Source organism: Tupaia chinensis, unplaced genomic scaffold (genome assembly GCF_000334495.1).
Source record: "Tupaia chinensis unplaced genomic scaffold, TupChi_1.0 Scaffold000416_1, whole genome shotgun sequence".
Lineage (NCBI taxonomy): Eukaryota > Metazoa > Chordata > Mammalia > Scandentia > Tupaiidae > Tupaia > Tupaia belangeri.
The window spans coordinates 765682-784719 of NW_006159921.1; the positions used below are offsets into that span (position 1 = coordinate 765682).

Consider the following 19038-nt stretch of genomic DNA (forward strand, 5'->3'; position numbering starts at 1 on the left):
GAAAGAAAGAAAAAATTAACCTTTCAGAAACCCCAGTGCCCTGGGCTCATGTCTCTTCTCTTTGTTTGGTCAAACCTCTTTCTCTTGCTTTGTGTGCTGTAAGTTAGTATTTGGAAGACTTAAACATACAACCAAAGGATATTCCAGATTAAAAATCTGTTAGGAGTGGGACCAGCAGTTAGCGTAATGGCTATGTTGCTGGACTCCCACATAGTTGACCGCAGTTCGCATCCCAGACCTGGTGGCTTAAATTCATGCCAGGTGCGTGTGCGTGCGTGCCCAAGATCACGAGAGGAGAATGGAGGAGAAGGGATTGCGGCGTGACCATCTCCCCCTGGGGGGTGATTTCTTGCTTTCTGTCTCTCTGTCTCTCCCTGTCTGTCTGGCGAGGGCATGCGGCCTGCGCCCTATAGCAAAAACCTCCCCCCCCCCCAAAAAAAAAAAGCTATTAGGAGTAAAAATGAGACATTTAAGCACACATTTCTTTCTTTTTTGGTATTTGAAGACCTGGACCCTGTTTTTTTAAATTATTTTTCCTATTAAAAGAGTATACCAGGTGGAGGTGGCATGGTGGTTAAAGCGCTGGATTCCCATATGCTGACCACAGTTTGAGTACCAGACCCAGAGACTTGAAAAACACACTGTGTGTGTGTGTGTGTGTGTGTGTGTTTGTGCGTGTGCGTATACATGCCCAAAATCCTAAGAGAAGGGATTGTGACATTTTGAGCACCTACTATGCCATCCCCCTAAGTAGGGCGATTTCACTTTCCTTCTCTTTGTTGCTGTCTCTCTCCAGCAAGTGTGCATACCTTATGGTAAAGACCTAAGAAAAAGAAAAAAAAGAAGAAGGGGGACGGAGGAGGAAGAGAAGAAGAAGAAGAGGAAGGAGAAGAAGAGGAAGAAGAGGAAGAGAAGGAAGAAGAAGGAGGAGGAGGAGGAAGAGAAATAGAAGGAGGAGGAAAAGGAAGAAGGAGGAGGAAGAGAGTATGCCTGACTTTTTCAGTCTAGGCTGAGTTCCTTCTTCCAATCTCATCAATACCTAGATCACAGTAGGTGCCTATGACATTAACTTTGGGTTATGCCCAGGAAATCTTTGATTAGCCTCTCTACAATGAAGGTATCGCAGCTTCTTTCTAGTTTATCAGCATATAGTGATTTTTCATTCTCTTCATATCTTCGTTTCCTGTTTTCTTTCTAACTCCTATCTATACTCTTACAATAATTCTGAGCATCATTCTCCACACTTAAATTCATTTTTTTCTTTCTTTTTTTTTAATGAACTCTGTTTTTATTAGAAGCTCTCTAAGTACAAGTCCTTTTTTCCCCTAACTCTGACCCAGTGTTACAACTTTAGGAATCCAAGGGATTTAGTACCCCCAATTCTAACAGCCTCATTAACACAATTACTATGATATCTTAGGAAGTATTCATTGTCTTCCATAGAAACAGTAAAACACATACAAATAACATCCCATGTGTGTCTTATGCCATTATTACTTTTTAGATAAAAGGTTAATTTTATGTTTTTTTCTAAGAGAGATTTTTGCCATACGGCATATGCATTCCCTGGAGAGACAGAGAGCAAGAAATCACCCCATATGGGGGCTGGCCATGCCACAATCCCTTTTCCTTCATTTTTGTATCAGAATTTTAGGCATGCACACACACACGTCCAATGTGAGTTTCAAACTGCTGGGTCTGGGACTCAAACTGCAGTCGACTACATGGAAATCCAGTGCCTTAACCATTATGCCATCTGCTGACCCCATGAAGTTTGTTTTTATGTCTATTTCAATAATATTTGCTTCTAAAAGGAATACATAGAGATAATTGAGAGCACACAATGGTCTATTCTAAGCCAGAGGATGGTTAAGTACTGTATGAGTAAATGACCAGGAATCTTTTTTTTTTTTTTTTGGAGAGGGTTTTGCTATAGGGCGCGTGTGCTCACCAGACAGAGAGAGACAGAGAAATAGAAAGCAAGAAATCACCCCCCAGGGGGGATGCCACGCCACAATCTCTTCTCCTCTATTCTCCTCTTGGGATCTTGGGCACGCATGCACACGCCCCCGGTGTGAGATTTTTAAGCCACCGGGTCCGGGATGCGAACTGCGGTCAACTACATGGGAGTCCAGCGACATAGCCATTACGCTAACTGCTGGTCCCCGAGGAATCATTTTAACCTAGTGAATGAAAATAGTTACTTTGTAGACAAGAAGCATTCTCTGTTGTTTTGTCTGAGAAAGAGCTACAAAGACAGTTAATAAATAAAACTGGGAATAAGTAAAATAAACATGCTTATCACTAAGAAACTGAAATCAGAAAACAGACATGAAACAAAAGCCAGCACAAGAATACTGGCCAAATTGTTCTTTTACCAACATATACATATATTTTTTTTCTGAGAGATTTTTGCTATAGGGCACATGTGCTCACCAGAGAGACAGAGACAGACAGACAGACAGAAAGCAAGCAATCACCTCCAGAAGGGATGGCCACGCCGCAATCCCCTCTCCTCTATTCTTTTCTTGGGATCTTGGGCATGCACACACACATACTCCCAACATGAGTGGAAAGCCCCCAGGTCTGGGACTGAAATCGCAGTCAACTATTTGGAAGTTCAGCGATGTAACCATTACACCATCTGCTGTTTCCAGCTTGATTTTTTTAAAGTTCTGCTTTGGGGCTAAAAATGTTTGCATGTGGGGGACCAGCAGGTGGTGTGGTGGTTAAGGCACTGCACACTCCCACATGGTCGACTGCGGTTCGAATACTGCACCTGGTGGCTTGCTTTCTCACTTTCCCTCTCTCTCTCTCTCTGTGTATCTCTCTCTGGTCAAATTAAAATAAACGAATGAATAAATAAAATTAAATAAATATATTTTTTTTAAAAAACGTTTGTATGCAATTTAAATCCCATTAAATGATCTCTCCAGATTTTACACTTGAAATCATACTCTAAGTGTGTAGGACTTTTGATATAAAGCTATCTTTTAATACTACTACTACTACTAGTAATAATAATGAAGGTAATTTAATAATAAAAGCTATAATTTATTGAATGCTTATTTGCCATGCAATGCTAAGTGTTTTATATGTTTGTATCTTCCAGTAAATTGAGTGAAAAGCAAGTCTTAGACTCTAGTAGAGAAATTATGTAAATATAAAAGTATCTTACTTGAAGGGTCTTCAAAAAGCTTGTAATACACATTACAAAAAAAAAAATATATATATATATATAAATGGATTTCAAACTTTTTGCACCAATAAAAGCTCATATTTTATTATTTTTTCTTTTTTTTTTGAGAGGTTTTTGATATAGGGTGCGTGCGCTCACCAGCGAGACAGAGAGAGATGGAGAGACAGAAAGCGAGAAATCACTCCCCAGGGGAGATGGCCATGCCACAATCCCATGTGCCCAGCATGAGTTTAAGCCACTGGGTCCGGGACTCGAACCGCGGTTGACTACATGGGAGTCCAACGATATAGCCATGATGCTAACTGCTGGTCCCAAGTTCGAACTTTATTCTATAGAATTATTTTATTTAATTTCTATTTACCATTATTTTTACTTTTTAAAATTTGACCAGACAGACAGAGAAAGAGAGAGGGAAAGTGAGAAAACAAGCGGCCAGGTCTGAGACTTGAACCGCTGTAGGCCATATGGGAGTCCAGTGCTTTAACCACCATGCCACCTACCAGCCCCTTTCCATGAACTTTTAAGTTTTCTATTATAAACAAATTCTACCCTTTTGTTTCTCCTATTTCCATACGTATTTGTAGTGATTTTCTTCCTAAGTGCATCAGTACTGGTGAATTTGGAGTTTAATGATCTTTCAGTTGGGCAAAGTTTCTATTTCAACGAAGTGAAAGAAGTAAGAGAAGTTGAAGGGCAATTGCTATTTCATGTCAGAATAAAAATTAAGCTTCCGTAATTCAGCTCAATTCTTTTTACCTGACTTCTGAGTACACAGGCACAGAAAGTCACTATACCCAAGTTGGGTTCACATTAGTATTATAATCCTTTATTATTCATTTTAGAGAAAGTGTCTTAATTTTATCAAAAGCATTATTAATAATTATCAAGTAGCAGAACATAACTACAAAATTCTATTTATCATTGATATTGATATATTAATGAGCCTTAACCTTAGTCATCTCATATTTAGTAATTGATAAAAATTGAGTAACCACTTACTTCAATATGATAGAAGGCATTGGAACTTCAAAAAACTGCTCTCGAATGGGCACAAAAGGCAAAAGGCCGGTGAAGAAAAGGCCAAGAATGAGCAAAACGCGTTGTAGACTGAAGAGTATAGGAATATCTGAGTTCTGAAAGACACAATGTTGTGTGTTACCTCAGTAATCCTAAGGAGGATTATTTCACAACTCTGAATTATGAATATTCATTTAAAAATATACCACGCCGGTAGTTGGCATGGTAGTTAAGGCACTGGACTCCCACATGGCCTACCATGGTTCAAGTTCTGGAGCTGCTGGTTTGTTTGCTCTCTCTCTCTCACTGTCTCTGTCTCTCTCTGGTCAAATTAAAAAATAATAATAATAAACAAAATGAAGTGAAATAACTCTTTTTAAAAATTAAATATGAGAGTAAGAAATAGCTCATCCTTGACAAATGGATCAGGATTTGCCTAGAACCTATAGTGCAATTGGTTTATTCCCTTCTCTCTGCTCTTGTTCCACCACTTCTGTCTGTTGCTCAGAGTACTTATGACTAGAGACTAAACATACTAGAATCCAAATCACAAAGAGATGAATATATGAAATATTCAGTAACCTTATGACCATTTTAAAATAAACAGCTGTATAGTACAGATATATTTGTAGAATATATAATAGATAATCTCAGGTCACACCTCCAATATATCTCATTATGTACACTGAATATCCAATACCTAGAAAATTCAAAATCTAAAACACTTCTGTTCTAAATACTTTCGATAAGGGATACTCAACCTGTGTGTCTGTGTGTGGGGGGCATGGGGGGAGATAAATATATTCACATTGTTGTGTTACCAATCTCCAAAACTCTTTTACACCTTGCAAAACTGATGTCCTTGAAGGCCAGTCAGGTTGTTGCATGTATCAGCAGTTAATTCCATGTTATTGCTAAATACTATTGCACTGCATAGACGTGCCAGAGTTTGTTTACCCATTTATCTACTAACGAATATCTGGGTCGTGTCTTAGTCTACTACTGCATTGCTAACAAAAATACCTGAGACTGGGTTATGTATAAAGAAGTAAGAGTTTTATTTGACTTGGATTCTGGAGGCTGGAAAATCCAAAGCCATACAGGTGGCATCAGTCTGACCTACATCATAACACAGCAGATAGAAGCAGAGAGGATGGCAGGTACATGCAGAGGCAGAACTGTGGGCAGCTATTTCTCAAGCTCTTTCTCTCTCTTATTTTTCTTATTACCAGAGAGTATGTGTGCTCACCACGGGGAGAGAAACAGAGAGAAGAGGAGAAAGCTCCCCACAATGGGACATGGTCACATCATAACTCTTTTCTTCCATTTCTCCATCATGTTGGGATGTGGGGCATGGCCAGCCATGTGCCTGACACATTTTTCAAGTATGAGGGCCAGGATTCAAACCACACTGTAGGCCATGTAGGAGCCAAGTCCCTTAACCCTAGAGTATGGGGCCAGCTTTGGGTATCTCTTTAATAACAACTCACTCTTGCAAGAACTCACTCCTTCCCATGAGAGTTAGAACTCAGTGTCTTGAGAGAGAGCATTAGTCCATTCGTGAGGCCAGTGCTTCCATGATCCAATCACTACCTCCTAGGGACCAAATGCTAAAACAAGAACTTTTGGGGGACAAACCACTATCAAAATCATAATAGGTTGTTTCCAGGATTTGCTTGTAAGCATAAAGTTGCTATAAATATTTGAGTACAGGTTTTAGATACATAAGTTTTCGTTTTTCTGGCGTAAAATGAAATTGTAGATTCACACATTAAGTGTCTGTTTAGTTTCACAAGGAACCAATTATTCTGAGTAGCTGTACTTTACACATCCCCACACACAATGTATGAGAGATACACTTTCTCTGCATGCTTTCTAGCATTACCATTATTTTTTATTTGGAAAAAAAAATGATGATATGAAAAGCTCAACAAGTTATGAGGCTTCCAGTACCTTTTCTCCCTAGTAAAAACATCTGAAAATACCACGAGATGATACAAGTTATGGAAAATTCTTAGTTCCAAGTTCTTAGCAATCTGAAGCCATTCAGCCCGGTGATTGCTCTGTTCTTTCCCTGTGTACACCAACTATTTTGCGATTTCACAAAGACTGCTGCACATAAATAATACTTGCTTGCCTTTATTGAGCGCCTCAATTGTACTTTGAATTGTAATGGTGTTGATTGTGGATGTTTTTGTCTTTTTTGCTAGGAAGACAAGGCCTTCCCCAAAGAATTCTTTGTATTGAAGGATTGCTACTTATATCATGATATTTCTTCAGCACTTTTCACTAGTATTCTATAAAAGTCATCAGTGCTTAAGATTTTTTTTTAATATTTTAAATTTCTAATTTTGGTAGTTGACTATATATTTAAACTTGCTTATGGGAGTTAGCATATCATTCCTAAGTACATCAATTTAATTTTTTAAAGACATATTTTCTTCAACCAGAAGTTTTTTTCAGTGGATAGATGGCTCTGCTTTTGTATATTACTTCATAATTATGATCTCAACTCAATTTGATTAAGTCTGTTTGGAGGGATAAGGGTAAAAAGAAGCTAAAGTTATGGACTTGAAGGACTACTTTAATTAAAAATTACACACAGTCAGTTATCGAATAAAAACAGACATTACATGATAATCGTATTTTGTCTTATAGTACACATAATAAAATGTCGTTAAACAATACGAGCATGTAAAAATAATAATTCTGTGGAACAGTCTGATTACACTGAACTGAAATTGCAAAGTCCAAACCCAGTATCTCTCTGAGTAAACTTCTGCCTCGTTGCTTCTACTTGGTATCATCTATCTCTGTATGAAGATAAGCTACTTAAAAAAATTATTATAATAACTAAGGTTTTCAATATATAGAAACATAACAAAGATAAATCATTCTGTGTCATTTTTGAAGCTTACCTCTTTGTAGCACTTTTCTACAATTTCATAACTGGCATTACCCCACACTGTTATGTGTTCTCGTTTATACTGCTTCACCAACTCTGAAACCTACACATGAAAATTCACAATTTTATGCATGTGCCTATTTGTAAATCTAATAACATTTCACTTTAACAATAGGTTACAGTTGACTATCTGCCATTGGATAGAATAGAATTTTGGAAAAAACTGATATATAAATTCAGATTATTTTATAAAATATAAAAATTATCTACACGTTACCATTATACAATTTATAATTCAGTAATATGATATCAACTAACCACAAATGAAACAAGTTAAACTAGAAGTTAGTTATATAAATGCCAGAATGATCGATTTTTAGGAACTTATTTTCATCTATGACTAAGATATGCCAGCTTATTCTGAAAACAGACTCTCCTACAGGAAAGGGATCTCTTCCAGGGCATTCTTTAATGAAATGCTGATCCCTGGAGTATCACATTTCCTTGAAGACTATCCATCTAGGCAATCACCTACTCTAACCTTATGTAGTTTGTGAAACTGGATGCAACACACTCGGGGAGGGCAATGCCTTGAGTACCTTCTTAATCAGCACATTGTTGTTGACTTTGATATCGATGTTAATGGGAGTGTTAGGAAAGGCCTCAAAAACTTCCTTCAGTAATGGAATTCGGTTATCTTTTCCTTCACATTGGCATGCTGAGAAAGCAAGATTTTTAAATATGTTTTTTAAAGATAGCGTTTACTTTTTAATGATTAAAAAAGTTATATTATGCAGTCATTATAGGACACCTACAAAATGCAAAAAAAGTGTAACAAACAAAAGAAAAATAAAGTCCAACAACGTAGATATAAACATTATACCCATTTGGTGTACTTCCTCTACTTTGTTATAGTTGTACTACTATATGCCCACAGAGTTTTAAAAAAAATATTTACTTTATTTATTATTATTTTCACACAATTTCACCAGAGAGAGACAGAGCGAGAGAAAGAGAAAGGGAAAGTGAGAAAGCAAGCCACCAGGTCCAAGACTTGAACTGTGGTGGGACATGTGGTAGTCCAGTACCCTCAACCACCATGCCACCTGTGCCTACAGATTTTCCTTTTTTAAAGAATTATTTTAATGGGGCTGGCAGGTGGCACAGAGGTACTGGCCTCCGTCATGGCCAACCACGGTTTGGGTCCTGGACCTGATGGCTGGGTTTCTCACTTTGCCTTTCTCTTGCTCTCTGTCTCTCTGGTCAAATTAAAATAATAATAATAGTAACAAACAAAATAAAGTAAATAATTCTTCAGAAAAAAAGAATTGTTTTAGTTAACTTTATTTTATTTATTCTTAATCATTTATTTTAATTTGACCAGAGAAGAACAGAGAGAGAGAGAGAAAGTGAGAAAGCAAGCTGCCAGTTCTGGGATTTGAACCAGGATTGGCCATGTGGGAATCCAGCACCCTTAACTACCACGCTACCTGCGGGCCCACCCAGTGCCTACAGATTTCAACTTGACCTTTTTACATTAATAAAAATAAGTATTTTAATGTTGGTACATGATATTTATGATTTCAATTTTTATTAATTAAACTTTTTCTTTTAAAATAACTATTAGATTCCTAAGTTCCAGACTTTTTAGTTGAGAAAACTATAAGAACTTATGAAAGCCAATGAATTCTTTTTTTCTCTAATTTTTTGCTTAAATTATTGTGAGATGAGTCTAGCATATATAATTAAAAGAGCCTAAACTTAATCACAGAGTATATAATTAAACTATAAAACAATCACATTTCTAGTGAATAGCTGTTATTTTTCCTTCCCAGCATTCTTCTTTCCCTTAGAAAACTCTATCTTCCAGGACCAGCAGTTAGTGTAATGGCTATGTCACTGGACTCCCATGTAGTCGACCACGGTTCGAATCCCGGACCCAGTGGCTTAAACTCATGCCGGGCACATGTGCGTGCGTGCCCAGGATCCCAAGAGGAGAATGGAGAAGGGATTGCGGTGTGGCCATCTCCCCTGGGAGGTGATTTCTCGCTTTCTGTCTCTCTGTCTCTCTCTGTCTGTCTGGCGAGCACACGTGCCCTATAGCAAAAACCTCTCAAAAAAAAAAAAAAAAAGAAGAAAAAAAAAAAAAGAAAACTCTATCTTCCTTATTCCACATTGTTTATTCTAATAGGGTTGTTAATGATAGTACTTACTCCCCACTGACTTCAAAGGTGGGCATATGTTGGGGCTGGCAGGTGGCATGGTGATTAAAGGCGCTGGACTCCCATATGATCAACTGTGGTTCAAGTCCCGGACCTGCTTTGTCACTTTCCCTTTTTCTTTCTCTGTCTCTCTCTGGTCAAATTAAAAACTAATAACAAAAGAATTAAATAGATAAATAAATATTAAAAAATAGGTGGGCATATGTTAGGTATGACCACTGATACAGTCCACTTCTGCCTCAGGATGGACACGTGACCCAACTTGAGCCAATCAGTGTCCTTTTTCTGGTACCTTTTTCTTGACGCTCATAAGTAAGACTGTCTTTTTTTCTCTGGAGGCAAAGTAAAGGCAGGATATGAATTTTTAACTGTCAGTGATCAAGTTTCCTGCACATGGAAAAAAAATCTAAAGTAGAAAATAAGACCCAAGATACCCAGAAAAGCAGAACTAAGGCATGAAACAAGAGACTTTTTGTGCCTCTGCATCCAAAATGTTTGATGTCAGATCTACCATTATTCTTTCTTATTAATCTTTTTGTGTGTGTGTCCATTAAGCTAGCTTAAACTAATTTCTGTCACAGTGCAAATATAGAGTATTTCTATCACTGCAGAAAGTTTTATTTGGACAGTGATATTTCAGTTAAACAAAACATTTTATTGTCTTCTAAATGTGAAAAATTAATTATAAACTAAAATACATGAGCATGATACTCCAGTTCAGCACTATTTAATGTGGTAGCTACTAGCTTCATAAGGCTATTTACTTATTTATTTTGTTATTTTATTTTTCCTCATAGGGCTATTTAAATTAAAAATATTAAGGCCAGCTCATGAGTGTGGTGGTTGGGGTGGCTGGATCCCATACAGTCAACTGCTGCAGTTTGAGTCCTGGCCCCAGTGGCTTAAAAAACATGCTGGGTGCGTATGCATGCCTAAAACCTGAAAAGAGAGGAAAATGGAAGAGAAGGGATTGCAGCATACTCGTTCACCATGGGGGTACTTTCTCACTGCCACCCCAACCTCTCTGTATCTCTGGAGGAGGTGCACATGCCCTCTGTTAAAATTTTAAAATAATAGGGCCAGCAGGTGGTGTGAAGTTTAAGGCAACTGTATATCTCATAGCTGGCTGTATAGTTCGAGTCCTGGACCCTAGGGCTTGAAAAACACTAGTCATGTGTGAGCGCATGCCCAAAATCCTGAGCAGAGAATGGAGGATAAGGGATTGCAGTGTGGCCATTGCCAATGGGGGTGATTCTCACTTTTTCTCTCTGGTGAGTACACACATCCCATAGCAAAACTAAAACAAAACAAAACAAACTTTTAGAATAATAATTAAAATTATATAAAATCTGAAATTCAATTACTCAGTTGCACAAGCCTCATATATTGGACAGTGCAAATATAAAACATTTCCAAAACTGCAGAAAGTTCTGGTTGTCTAGTGATATGCGCTGTCAGAAAAGTCATGATGTATTTTACTATGTAAAAATGCCTCATGACTTTTCCAATCACCCAACATTTTAGTTAAGTAAAAATTTTGACTTCTAAATATGGAATATCAATTTAGTAGCCAAGGGAAGTACCACAGGCTAGTAGCAATTCCCAAGTAAGTTGTATGTAAGAATCAACTTAGAAAAAATGCAAACATACAACCACCTCTGGAACAGTAAAATAATACATACAGTAAGAGTAATATTATAGCTAATAGGGAACTAAAATGAGTGTTAAGAAAAAAAATGCGCTGGGGACCAGCAGGTGGCCTGGTGGTTAAGATGCTGGACACTCCCACATGGCTGACCATGGTTCGAGTCCCAGACCTGGTGGCTTGCTTTCTCACTTTCCCTCTTTCTCTCTGTCTCCCTATCACTCTCTGTGTGTCTCTCTCTGGTCAAATTAAAAAACAAAAAAAGTAATGAATAAATAAAATTCAATAATTAATTCTTTAAAAAATATTGTAGAAAGTGAGAAATAAAAGTTAAAAAGAAAAAAAGTGCTAAAATGTCATCACAACATATAGACTAGATGCCTTAGCCAGTGTATAATATAGAAAGAGTTGAAAAAAGACAAATTTGCCCTAGTATTTCTCCTGGCAGAGGACATGGGGAATAAGAATGGTAGGCAAAAAGATATGCCATAGGATGTGTGGATGGTGGATACGTGAAGTGACTCCTATAGCATGCTAGAACTTTAAAACTGGTCATTATTGTCAATGCTACAATATCCAAAGTAAGTATTTTCCATGAAAAAAAAAGCTGTGTTTAATTTTTTTTTTCTCTTTAATTTGCTATAGGACATGCATGCTCACCAGAAAGAGGGCGGGAAAGTGAGAAAGCAAGCCACCAGGTCCAGGACTCACACCAGTTGGCCATGTGGGAATCCAGTATCTCAACCATCACACCACATGCCAGTACCCCACAAAATGCTACCTTTAAGTAAGTAGAATAGATAATAACAAACCATTTGATTAAAACTTTCTTTTTTAATGTCAGAGGGCTTGTGTGCAGGTGTGAGAGAAACGGGAAGATTAAGAGAGAGAGAGAGAGAGAGCAACCCACAATAGGGCTTGGTAATGCCACAATCCTCTTTTTCCTCCATTTCTGTATCCCATCAGGATCCCGGGCATGTGCATGTGTGCCTGATGGTCAACCATGTAGAATCTGGCTCCCTCTGCATGGTGCTTAAACACAGTGCTATAGTGCAGCACTGGTTAACGCTTTTTTTTTTTTTTTTTTTTTGAGAGATTTTTCTCTAAAGGGCGTGTACGCTCGCCAGATAGACAGACAGAGACAGAGACAGAAAGTGAGCAATCACCCCCCGGGGGGATGGTCACGCCGCAATCCCTTCTCCATTCTCCTCTCAGGATCTTGGGATCTTGGGCATGCACGCACACGCGCCCAGCGTGTTTTAAGCCACTGGGTCTGGGAAGCAAACTGCGGTCGACTACGTGGGAGTCCAGCGACATAGCCATTACGCTAACTGCTGGTTCCCTGGCTAACGCTTTTTTATGTTCTTTCTTTACATTACTTTTTTAAAAAATTATTATTATTATTATTTGAGAGGTCTTTTTGCTATAGGATGCATGCACTCACCAGAAAGAGAAGAGACAGAGAGACAGAAAGCGAGAAATCACCCCGGTTTGGCCACACCACAATCCCTTCTCATTCTCCTCTCGGGATCTTGGGCATGCACAAACATGTGCCCAGTGTGAGTTTAAGCCACCGGGTCCAGGACTTGACCGGCGTTTGACTACGGGGGTGTCCAGGGAGGTAGCCATTATACCATCTGCTGGTCCCTCTTTACATTACTTTTTATTTAAAAAATTTTTGTTTTTGTTTTTGTCATAGGGTATGTGTGCTCACCAGAGAGAAACAGAGAGAGGCAGTGAGAAGGCAATTGAGAAATCACTCCCTAGATGGATGGTCAAGCTACAATCCCTTCTCCTTCATTCTCCTTCTGGGATTTTGGGAATGCATATACACATTCCTGGCATGATTTTTTTTTAAGAGAGATTTTTGCTATAGGGCGTGCGTGCTTACCAGAGAAAGACAGAGAGACGAAAAGCAAAAAATCATCCCCCTGGGGGAATGGCCATGCTGCAATCCCTTCTCCTCCATTCTCCTCTTGGGATCTTGGGCATGTACGCACACGTACCTGGCATGAGTTTGAAGCCACGAGGTTCAGGACTCGAACCATGGTTGACTATATGGGAGTCCAGCGACGTAATCATTACATCATCTGCTGGTCCCACCCTGGCATGATTTTTAAGCCACCAGGCCTGGGACTTGAACCGCAGTTAGCCATTTGTGAATCCAGCGCCTTAACCACCACACCACATGCTGGTCTCTTTATTTTTAATTTTTTAAAACCTGCATATGTGCAAATATGCACACACACTGGGCATGGGTTTCAAGCCACCAGGTCCAGGACTGTAACTGTGGTTGGCCATGTGGGAGTCTAGCGATGTAACCATTATGCCATCTGCTGGTCCTATACATTTACTTTTTAATGTAGCCTGTCGTACATCAAAGAATCCTTTGAAAGAAAACATCTAATTATTTCTACAGTAAAGTCGTGAACCACAAATAAAAACGAAAAGAAAAATAAAAGATCAGCCCTGTGGCCTAGTGGTTAAGGGAACCAGATCCCACATGGCTGACTGCAGTTCATGTCCCAGTCCCAAGAGCTTGAGAAACATGTCAGGGGTTTTGAATATATGCTCCAAATCCCAACATAATCGAAAAATGGAGAAGAGATGTGTTTTCTCCCTCTGTCTCTCTCTCTTTAGTGAACACGATCCGTCTGATCAAAAAAAGAGAAAGAAATGCAAGCAAACAAAGGATTAGAATAGGAAAAACTGAACAACTTGCTAATTAACATTAGTCAAATTTTTATATAATACTATATTTTGTCTGTCTCGACTACAGTAAATTTAATATTTAAAGCACAGTACAAAGTCAATTGTGATATAAATTGATCACAATAAGAATGAATATTCTTTTTTTTTTTTGAGAGGTTTTTGCTATAGGGTGCATGCGCTTGACAGACAGACAGAGACAGAGAGACAGAAAGCGAGAAATCACCCCCCAGGGAGGATGGCCACGCTGTAATCCCTTCTCCATTCTCCTCTTGGGATCTTGGGCACACACGCACACTCACTCGGCATGAGTTTTAAGCCATCAAGTCCGGGACACGAACCGCGGCCGACTACATGGAAGTCCAGTGACATAGCCATTACGCTAACTGCTGGTACCAAGAATGAATATTCTTTATAGTTGTCTGAAACTTGATAGCACATTGCTATTGATATAGCATTTGATGAGGCTGTTCAGATAGGCAGGCAGCGCAGTGTAGCCGAACACTAGCCTGGTGAGGAGGAGATCTATTATAAATTCAAAATCTGTCATTTACTTGTTGTATGACCTTGATCAAGTTAATTTGTATCTTTAGACTCCAGTTTCCCTATCTACAACAGAAGACAGGATTATATGGACTCAAAGGTCTCTTCACATTCAAAAGTTTTATGACTTTGTGAGGGAGATGAAAAACCAGAAAAAAATTAAAACATTTTTTTCTCAAAGGCTCTTTCCATCTTTGTGGGGCTTGTTTTTGCTCTACAAAGAGAAAAAGAAAAAACTTCTGAAAATTTTTTTAACTTCCACTAGTTCAAAATGGACACAAATAATAAATACCACGGCAAGTAGAAGCCAATAAATAACAAGAATTTTAAAAAGTGTTTCCTTAAACCAACAGAGTTTAATGATACTTACCTGAAAGACAAGATCAAACACACAGATTTCAACATCCCTTAGTGAAAGCTAATTTAAATTTTTTTTCTGGTTTTTCAAAATTTCCCAATCAAGGGGGAAATTACGATAGTTTATTTTAAATCTAGTTTATGGGGACCAGCAGTTGGTGTAATGGCTATGTCGCTGGACTCCCATGTAGTTGACTGCAGTTCGAGTCCCAGACCCGGTAAGTTAAACTCATGCCAGGTGCGCATGCGTGCGTGCCCAAGATCCCGAGAGGAGAATGGAGGAGAAGGGATTGCGACATGGCCATCCCCTCTGGGGGGTGATTTCTCGCTGTCTGTCTCTCTCTGTCTCTCTCTCTCTGTCCTTCTGGTGAGCACATATGCCCTATAGCAAAAACCTCTCCAAAAAAAAAAAATCTCATTTATGAAGTAGTTACAGTTCTTTTTGAAAATTAAATCATTAGATTCTGGTTTTTGGTTTTTTTAGATTTTTTTTAAAGAAATGTCTTTTTTACTTAACTTCATTTATTTATTTATTTATTTATTTATTTATTTATTTATTCATTCATTCATTTTAATTTGATCAGAGAAAAAAAAATGAGAGAGAGAAGGAAAGTGAGAAAGCAAGCTGCCAGGTCTGGGACTCAAATCACGATTGGTCATGTGGGAGTCTAGTGCCCTTAATCAACACACCACCTGCTGGCCCCTAGATTCTTTATTTTGAGAGAGAGATTTTTTTGCTATGGTGTGTGTGTGCTTGCTGGAGAGGCAGAGAGACAAAAAGAGAGAGATCACTCTCCCCAGGGGGGATGGGCATGCTGCAATCCCTTCTCCTCCATTCTCCTCTCAGGATCTTGGCTTATAGGCCCACACAGCTGAAGTCAGTTATAAGCCACAGGGTCTGGAACTCAAACCACAGTCAACTATGTGGGAGTCCAGTGACGTAACCATTATGCCATCTGCAGGTCCCACTATATAAATAGATTCTTGGCAAATATTTAACCAAGGTTTTAAACATATGTAAACCATAGGAGGGTACATGGTATAACATTTTACAGTTTTATTGAATTGTACTTGTGAACTATTCAAAATGTGAGGCTGACTTGTGATAGTTGGTCTATATCTGTTCAGCATCTGTATCTCAAAGTAGTGTATTTTCCATTCTAACATGCAGTAACTAACAAATTAGAGCAAGGGACATATTTCTTTTTTCTTTCTTTCCTTTTTTAAAAATGTTTTGTGAACGATTTTTTTTTAATTAGTTTTATTTACGGGGACCAGCAGATGGCATAATGGCTACATCGTTGGACTCTCATGTAGTCAACCACGGTTCGAGTCCCAGACCCAGTGCCTTAAACTCACACCAGGCACATATGTGTACATGCCCAAGATCCCAAGAGGAGAATGGAGGAGAAGGGACTGCAGCATGGCCATCCCCCTGAGGGGTGATTTCTCGCTTTCTATCTATCTTTCTAGCGAGCGCAGTGCCCTATAGCAAAAATCTCAAAAAAAAATTATTTTTATTTAATTTTCTTTCTTTCCTTCTCATTCAACCAGAGTGAGATACAGAGAAAGATAGAAAATGTGAAAGCAAGCCACCAGGGCCAGGACTCAAACCGTGGTCAGCCATGTGGGAGTTCAGGCCCTTAATCACCATGCCACCCACTGGCCCTGGGACATGTTTCTTTGTGAGAAATAGTCCCTCAAAAGATAGAAAACTGTTAAGTGAAGATGACTAGGAAATGGCTTGAGTGACAGAAGTCTCTTCAGTCATTGAAAATATGAAGCAGCTACATGATAGAATCAAATGTTATAGAACCATAAAGTGTCTGAAGAGGGACCTTTTTACTTCATTTATCCTTCATTATGTTTACGATGGAGAAACTACTATAAACTATGGTAAGGTGCTAAAATCTGAAGCTTTAGAAGTACAAAGTATGGGGAGCAGCAGTTAGCATAATGGCTATGTCACTGGACTCCCATGTAGCCGATTGTGGTTCAAGTCCCAGACCCGGTGGCTTAAACTCACGCTGGGTGTGTGTGAGGGCCCAAGATCCTGAGAGGAGAATGGCAGAGAAGGAACTGTGGAGTGGCCATCTCCCCTGGGGGGGTGATTTTTCACTTTCTGTCTCTCCATCTCTCTCTGTCATTCTGGCGAGCGCACGTGCCCTATAGCAAAAACTTCTCCAAAAAAAAAAAAGAAGTACAAAGTATGCCTAGGAATATTGGGATTCTTGTAATTAGTATTCAGGCTTAAATTAATTATATGTGAATTTATTTTATTTTAAAAAATTATTTGTTTAATTTTACTTATTATTCTTTTTAAATTTTTGACCAGAGAGAAAAGGAGGGGAAGTGAGAAAGCAAATTGCTAGACCTGGGACTTGACCCACAGTAGGCCTGTGGGAGTCCAGCGCCACAACCACCACACCACCTGTCGGTCCCTATGTGTGAATTTAAATAGAAAGAGCAAGCTAAATCTTTGAACCTGATCATCTCAGGTTCAGATGACCAACAAGGTTGGTCTAAGAGAACATTTGTAGGCCTAAGAGGACAAGTTTAGAGGGCAGTACTTTTAGCAAGACCCTACTATGTCAAGAGAATACACATGGGCTTCTCAGCATAAATGAATACACTTTAATGTTAAAGAGTTTAAATTGAAAATGAGAAATACTACCTTTTTGAAATGTTACATCCAGTTTGCCAAGGTAGGGTGGGAGCTCCTTAAAAAAAGGTAATTGAAAAAAAAGTTAGTTCTCAAAAAATAGCAATACTTTAGCATCTTACATTAAAACAAAGCTTTGGAAAAGAAAAGAACATTGTATGTGTTTATATAGGGTATCCTGAAGCAGACATCCTTAACAGCAAATGAACCATAAAAGTATTTACTTAAACCATTTACAAAAAAAGAAATCTGCACTATTTAACATAGACCTTCTCTCAATAATGTACTAAGATTTTATTGGGTCGTCAGAAAAGTCATGACATATTTTGCATAGAAAAATGTCAAGAATATACAATTCAAAGGGGAAAAAAGAATAAAACAATAACATGGAAAAATATTTAAACTCTGTAAAAATCAAAGAAATACTAATTAAAATTTCATCTAGGGCCAGTCAGTGGTATGGTGGATCTGACATGGCTGGTTAAATGGTTCAAGTCCCAAATCTGCTGATTTGAAAAACATACCAAGTGTGGTGGACCAACAGATGGCGTAATGGCTATGCTGCTGGACGCCCATGTAGTCGACCGCAGTTCGAGTCCCAGATCCAGTGGCTTAAACTCACACCAGGTACTTGTGCGTGTGTGCCCAAGATCCCGAGAAGAAAATGGAGGAGAAGGGATTGCAGCATGGCCATCCCCCTGGGGGGTGATTTCTCGCTTTCTGTCTCTGTCTTTCCAGCAAGCACATGTGCCCTATAGCTAAAACCTCCCAAATAAATAAATAAATAAATAAATAGGGGCCAGCAGGTGGTGTGATGGTTGAGTTGCTGCACTCTCACATGCTGTCTGTGGTTTGAGTCCCAGACCTGGTGGCTTACTTTCTCTCTCTCTCTTTCTCCCCCCATCGTGGAATTGAATAATAATATTGAATAATAATAATAATAATAAATATAATTAAATAATTCTTTACCAAAAATATCATGCTGGGGGGAACCAGCAGATAGTGTGGCAATTACATCGCTGGACTCCCACAGAGTCCTGGACCCTGTGACTTCAAACTCATGCCGGGCGCATGTGTGCATGCCCAAGATCCCAAGAGGAAAACGGAGGAGAAGGTATCGCAGTGTGACTAATCCCCTAGCAGGGTGATTTCTCACTCTCTCTGGCAAGAGAGAGAGACAGTAAAAGGGAAAAATTATTTTTCTTTCGAAATTATTTATTTATTTGCACCCTATGGTAAAACCCTCCCAAAAAAACCCAAAAATAACAAACCAAAAAACAAAAACAAAAACAAAAAAACAAAAACTATAGATCCCTGGGGCCAGGAGGTGGCGTGATGGTTAAAGGCACTGGATTCCCACATGGCCAAACGCGGTTCAAATCCTGGACCTGGTGGCTTCCTCGCTTTCCGTCTCTCTCTCTCTGTCTCTCTCTGGTCAAGCTGAAAAATAATAATAACAAATGGAATTAAATAAATTAATTAAAAAAAACTATAGATCCCCTCAATAAAAATAACTTAATTCATTTCAGTGTTTATGAAAAATAAGCATGGTATTCGAAAGTCTAAATGCCATATGATTTCAACTATATGACATCCTGGACAAGACAAAACCATGGCGATAATAAAAAAATATCAGTGGTTGGGGAACCAGCAGTTAGCATAATGGCTATGTCGCTGGACTCCCACGTAGTTGCCCGCGGTTCGCGTCCCGAACCCGGTGCTTAAAACTCACGCTGGGCGTGTGTGCGTGCGTACCCAAGATCCCGAGAGGAGAATGGA

General features: G+C 38.8%; 1 protein-coding gene across 2 annotated transcripts in view; it reads right to left on the minus strand.

Moving 5' to 3' along the window:
* Positions 1-19038, minus strand: part of GDPD1 (glycerophosphodiester phosphodiesterase domain containing 1) — a 65833-nt gene that overhangs the window by 4394 nt on the left and 42401 nt on the right. For both annotated transcript variants that reach the window (XR_001370799.2, XM_014590191.2), the window contains exons 4-7: positions 17272-17317; positions 7721-7839; positions 7135-7224; positions 4199-4332 (exon numbers count right to left, since the gene is read on the minus strand). Coding sequence is in view for 1 of the 2 variants with exons in the window: in XM_014590191.2 (XP_014445677.1) it covers positions 4199-4332; positions 7135-7224; positions 7721-7839; positions 17272-17317 (389 nt within the window). In the remaining variant the exon portion in view is untranslated. The remainder of the gene's footprint in view (positions 1-4198; positions 4333-7134; positions 7225-7720; positions 7840-17271; positions 17318-19038) is intronic.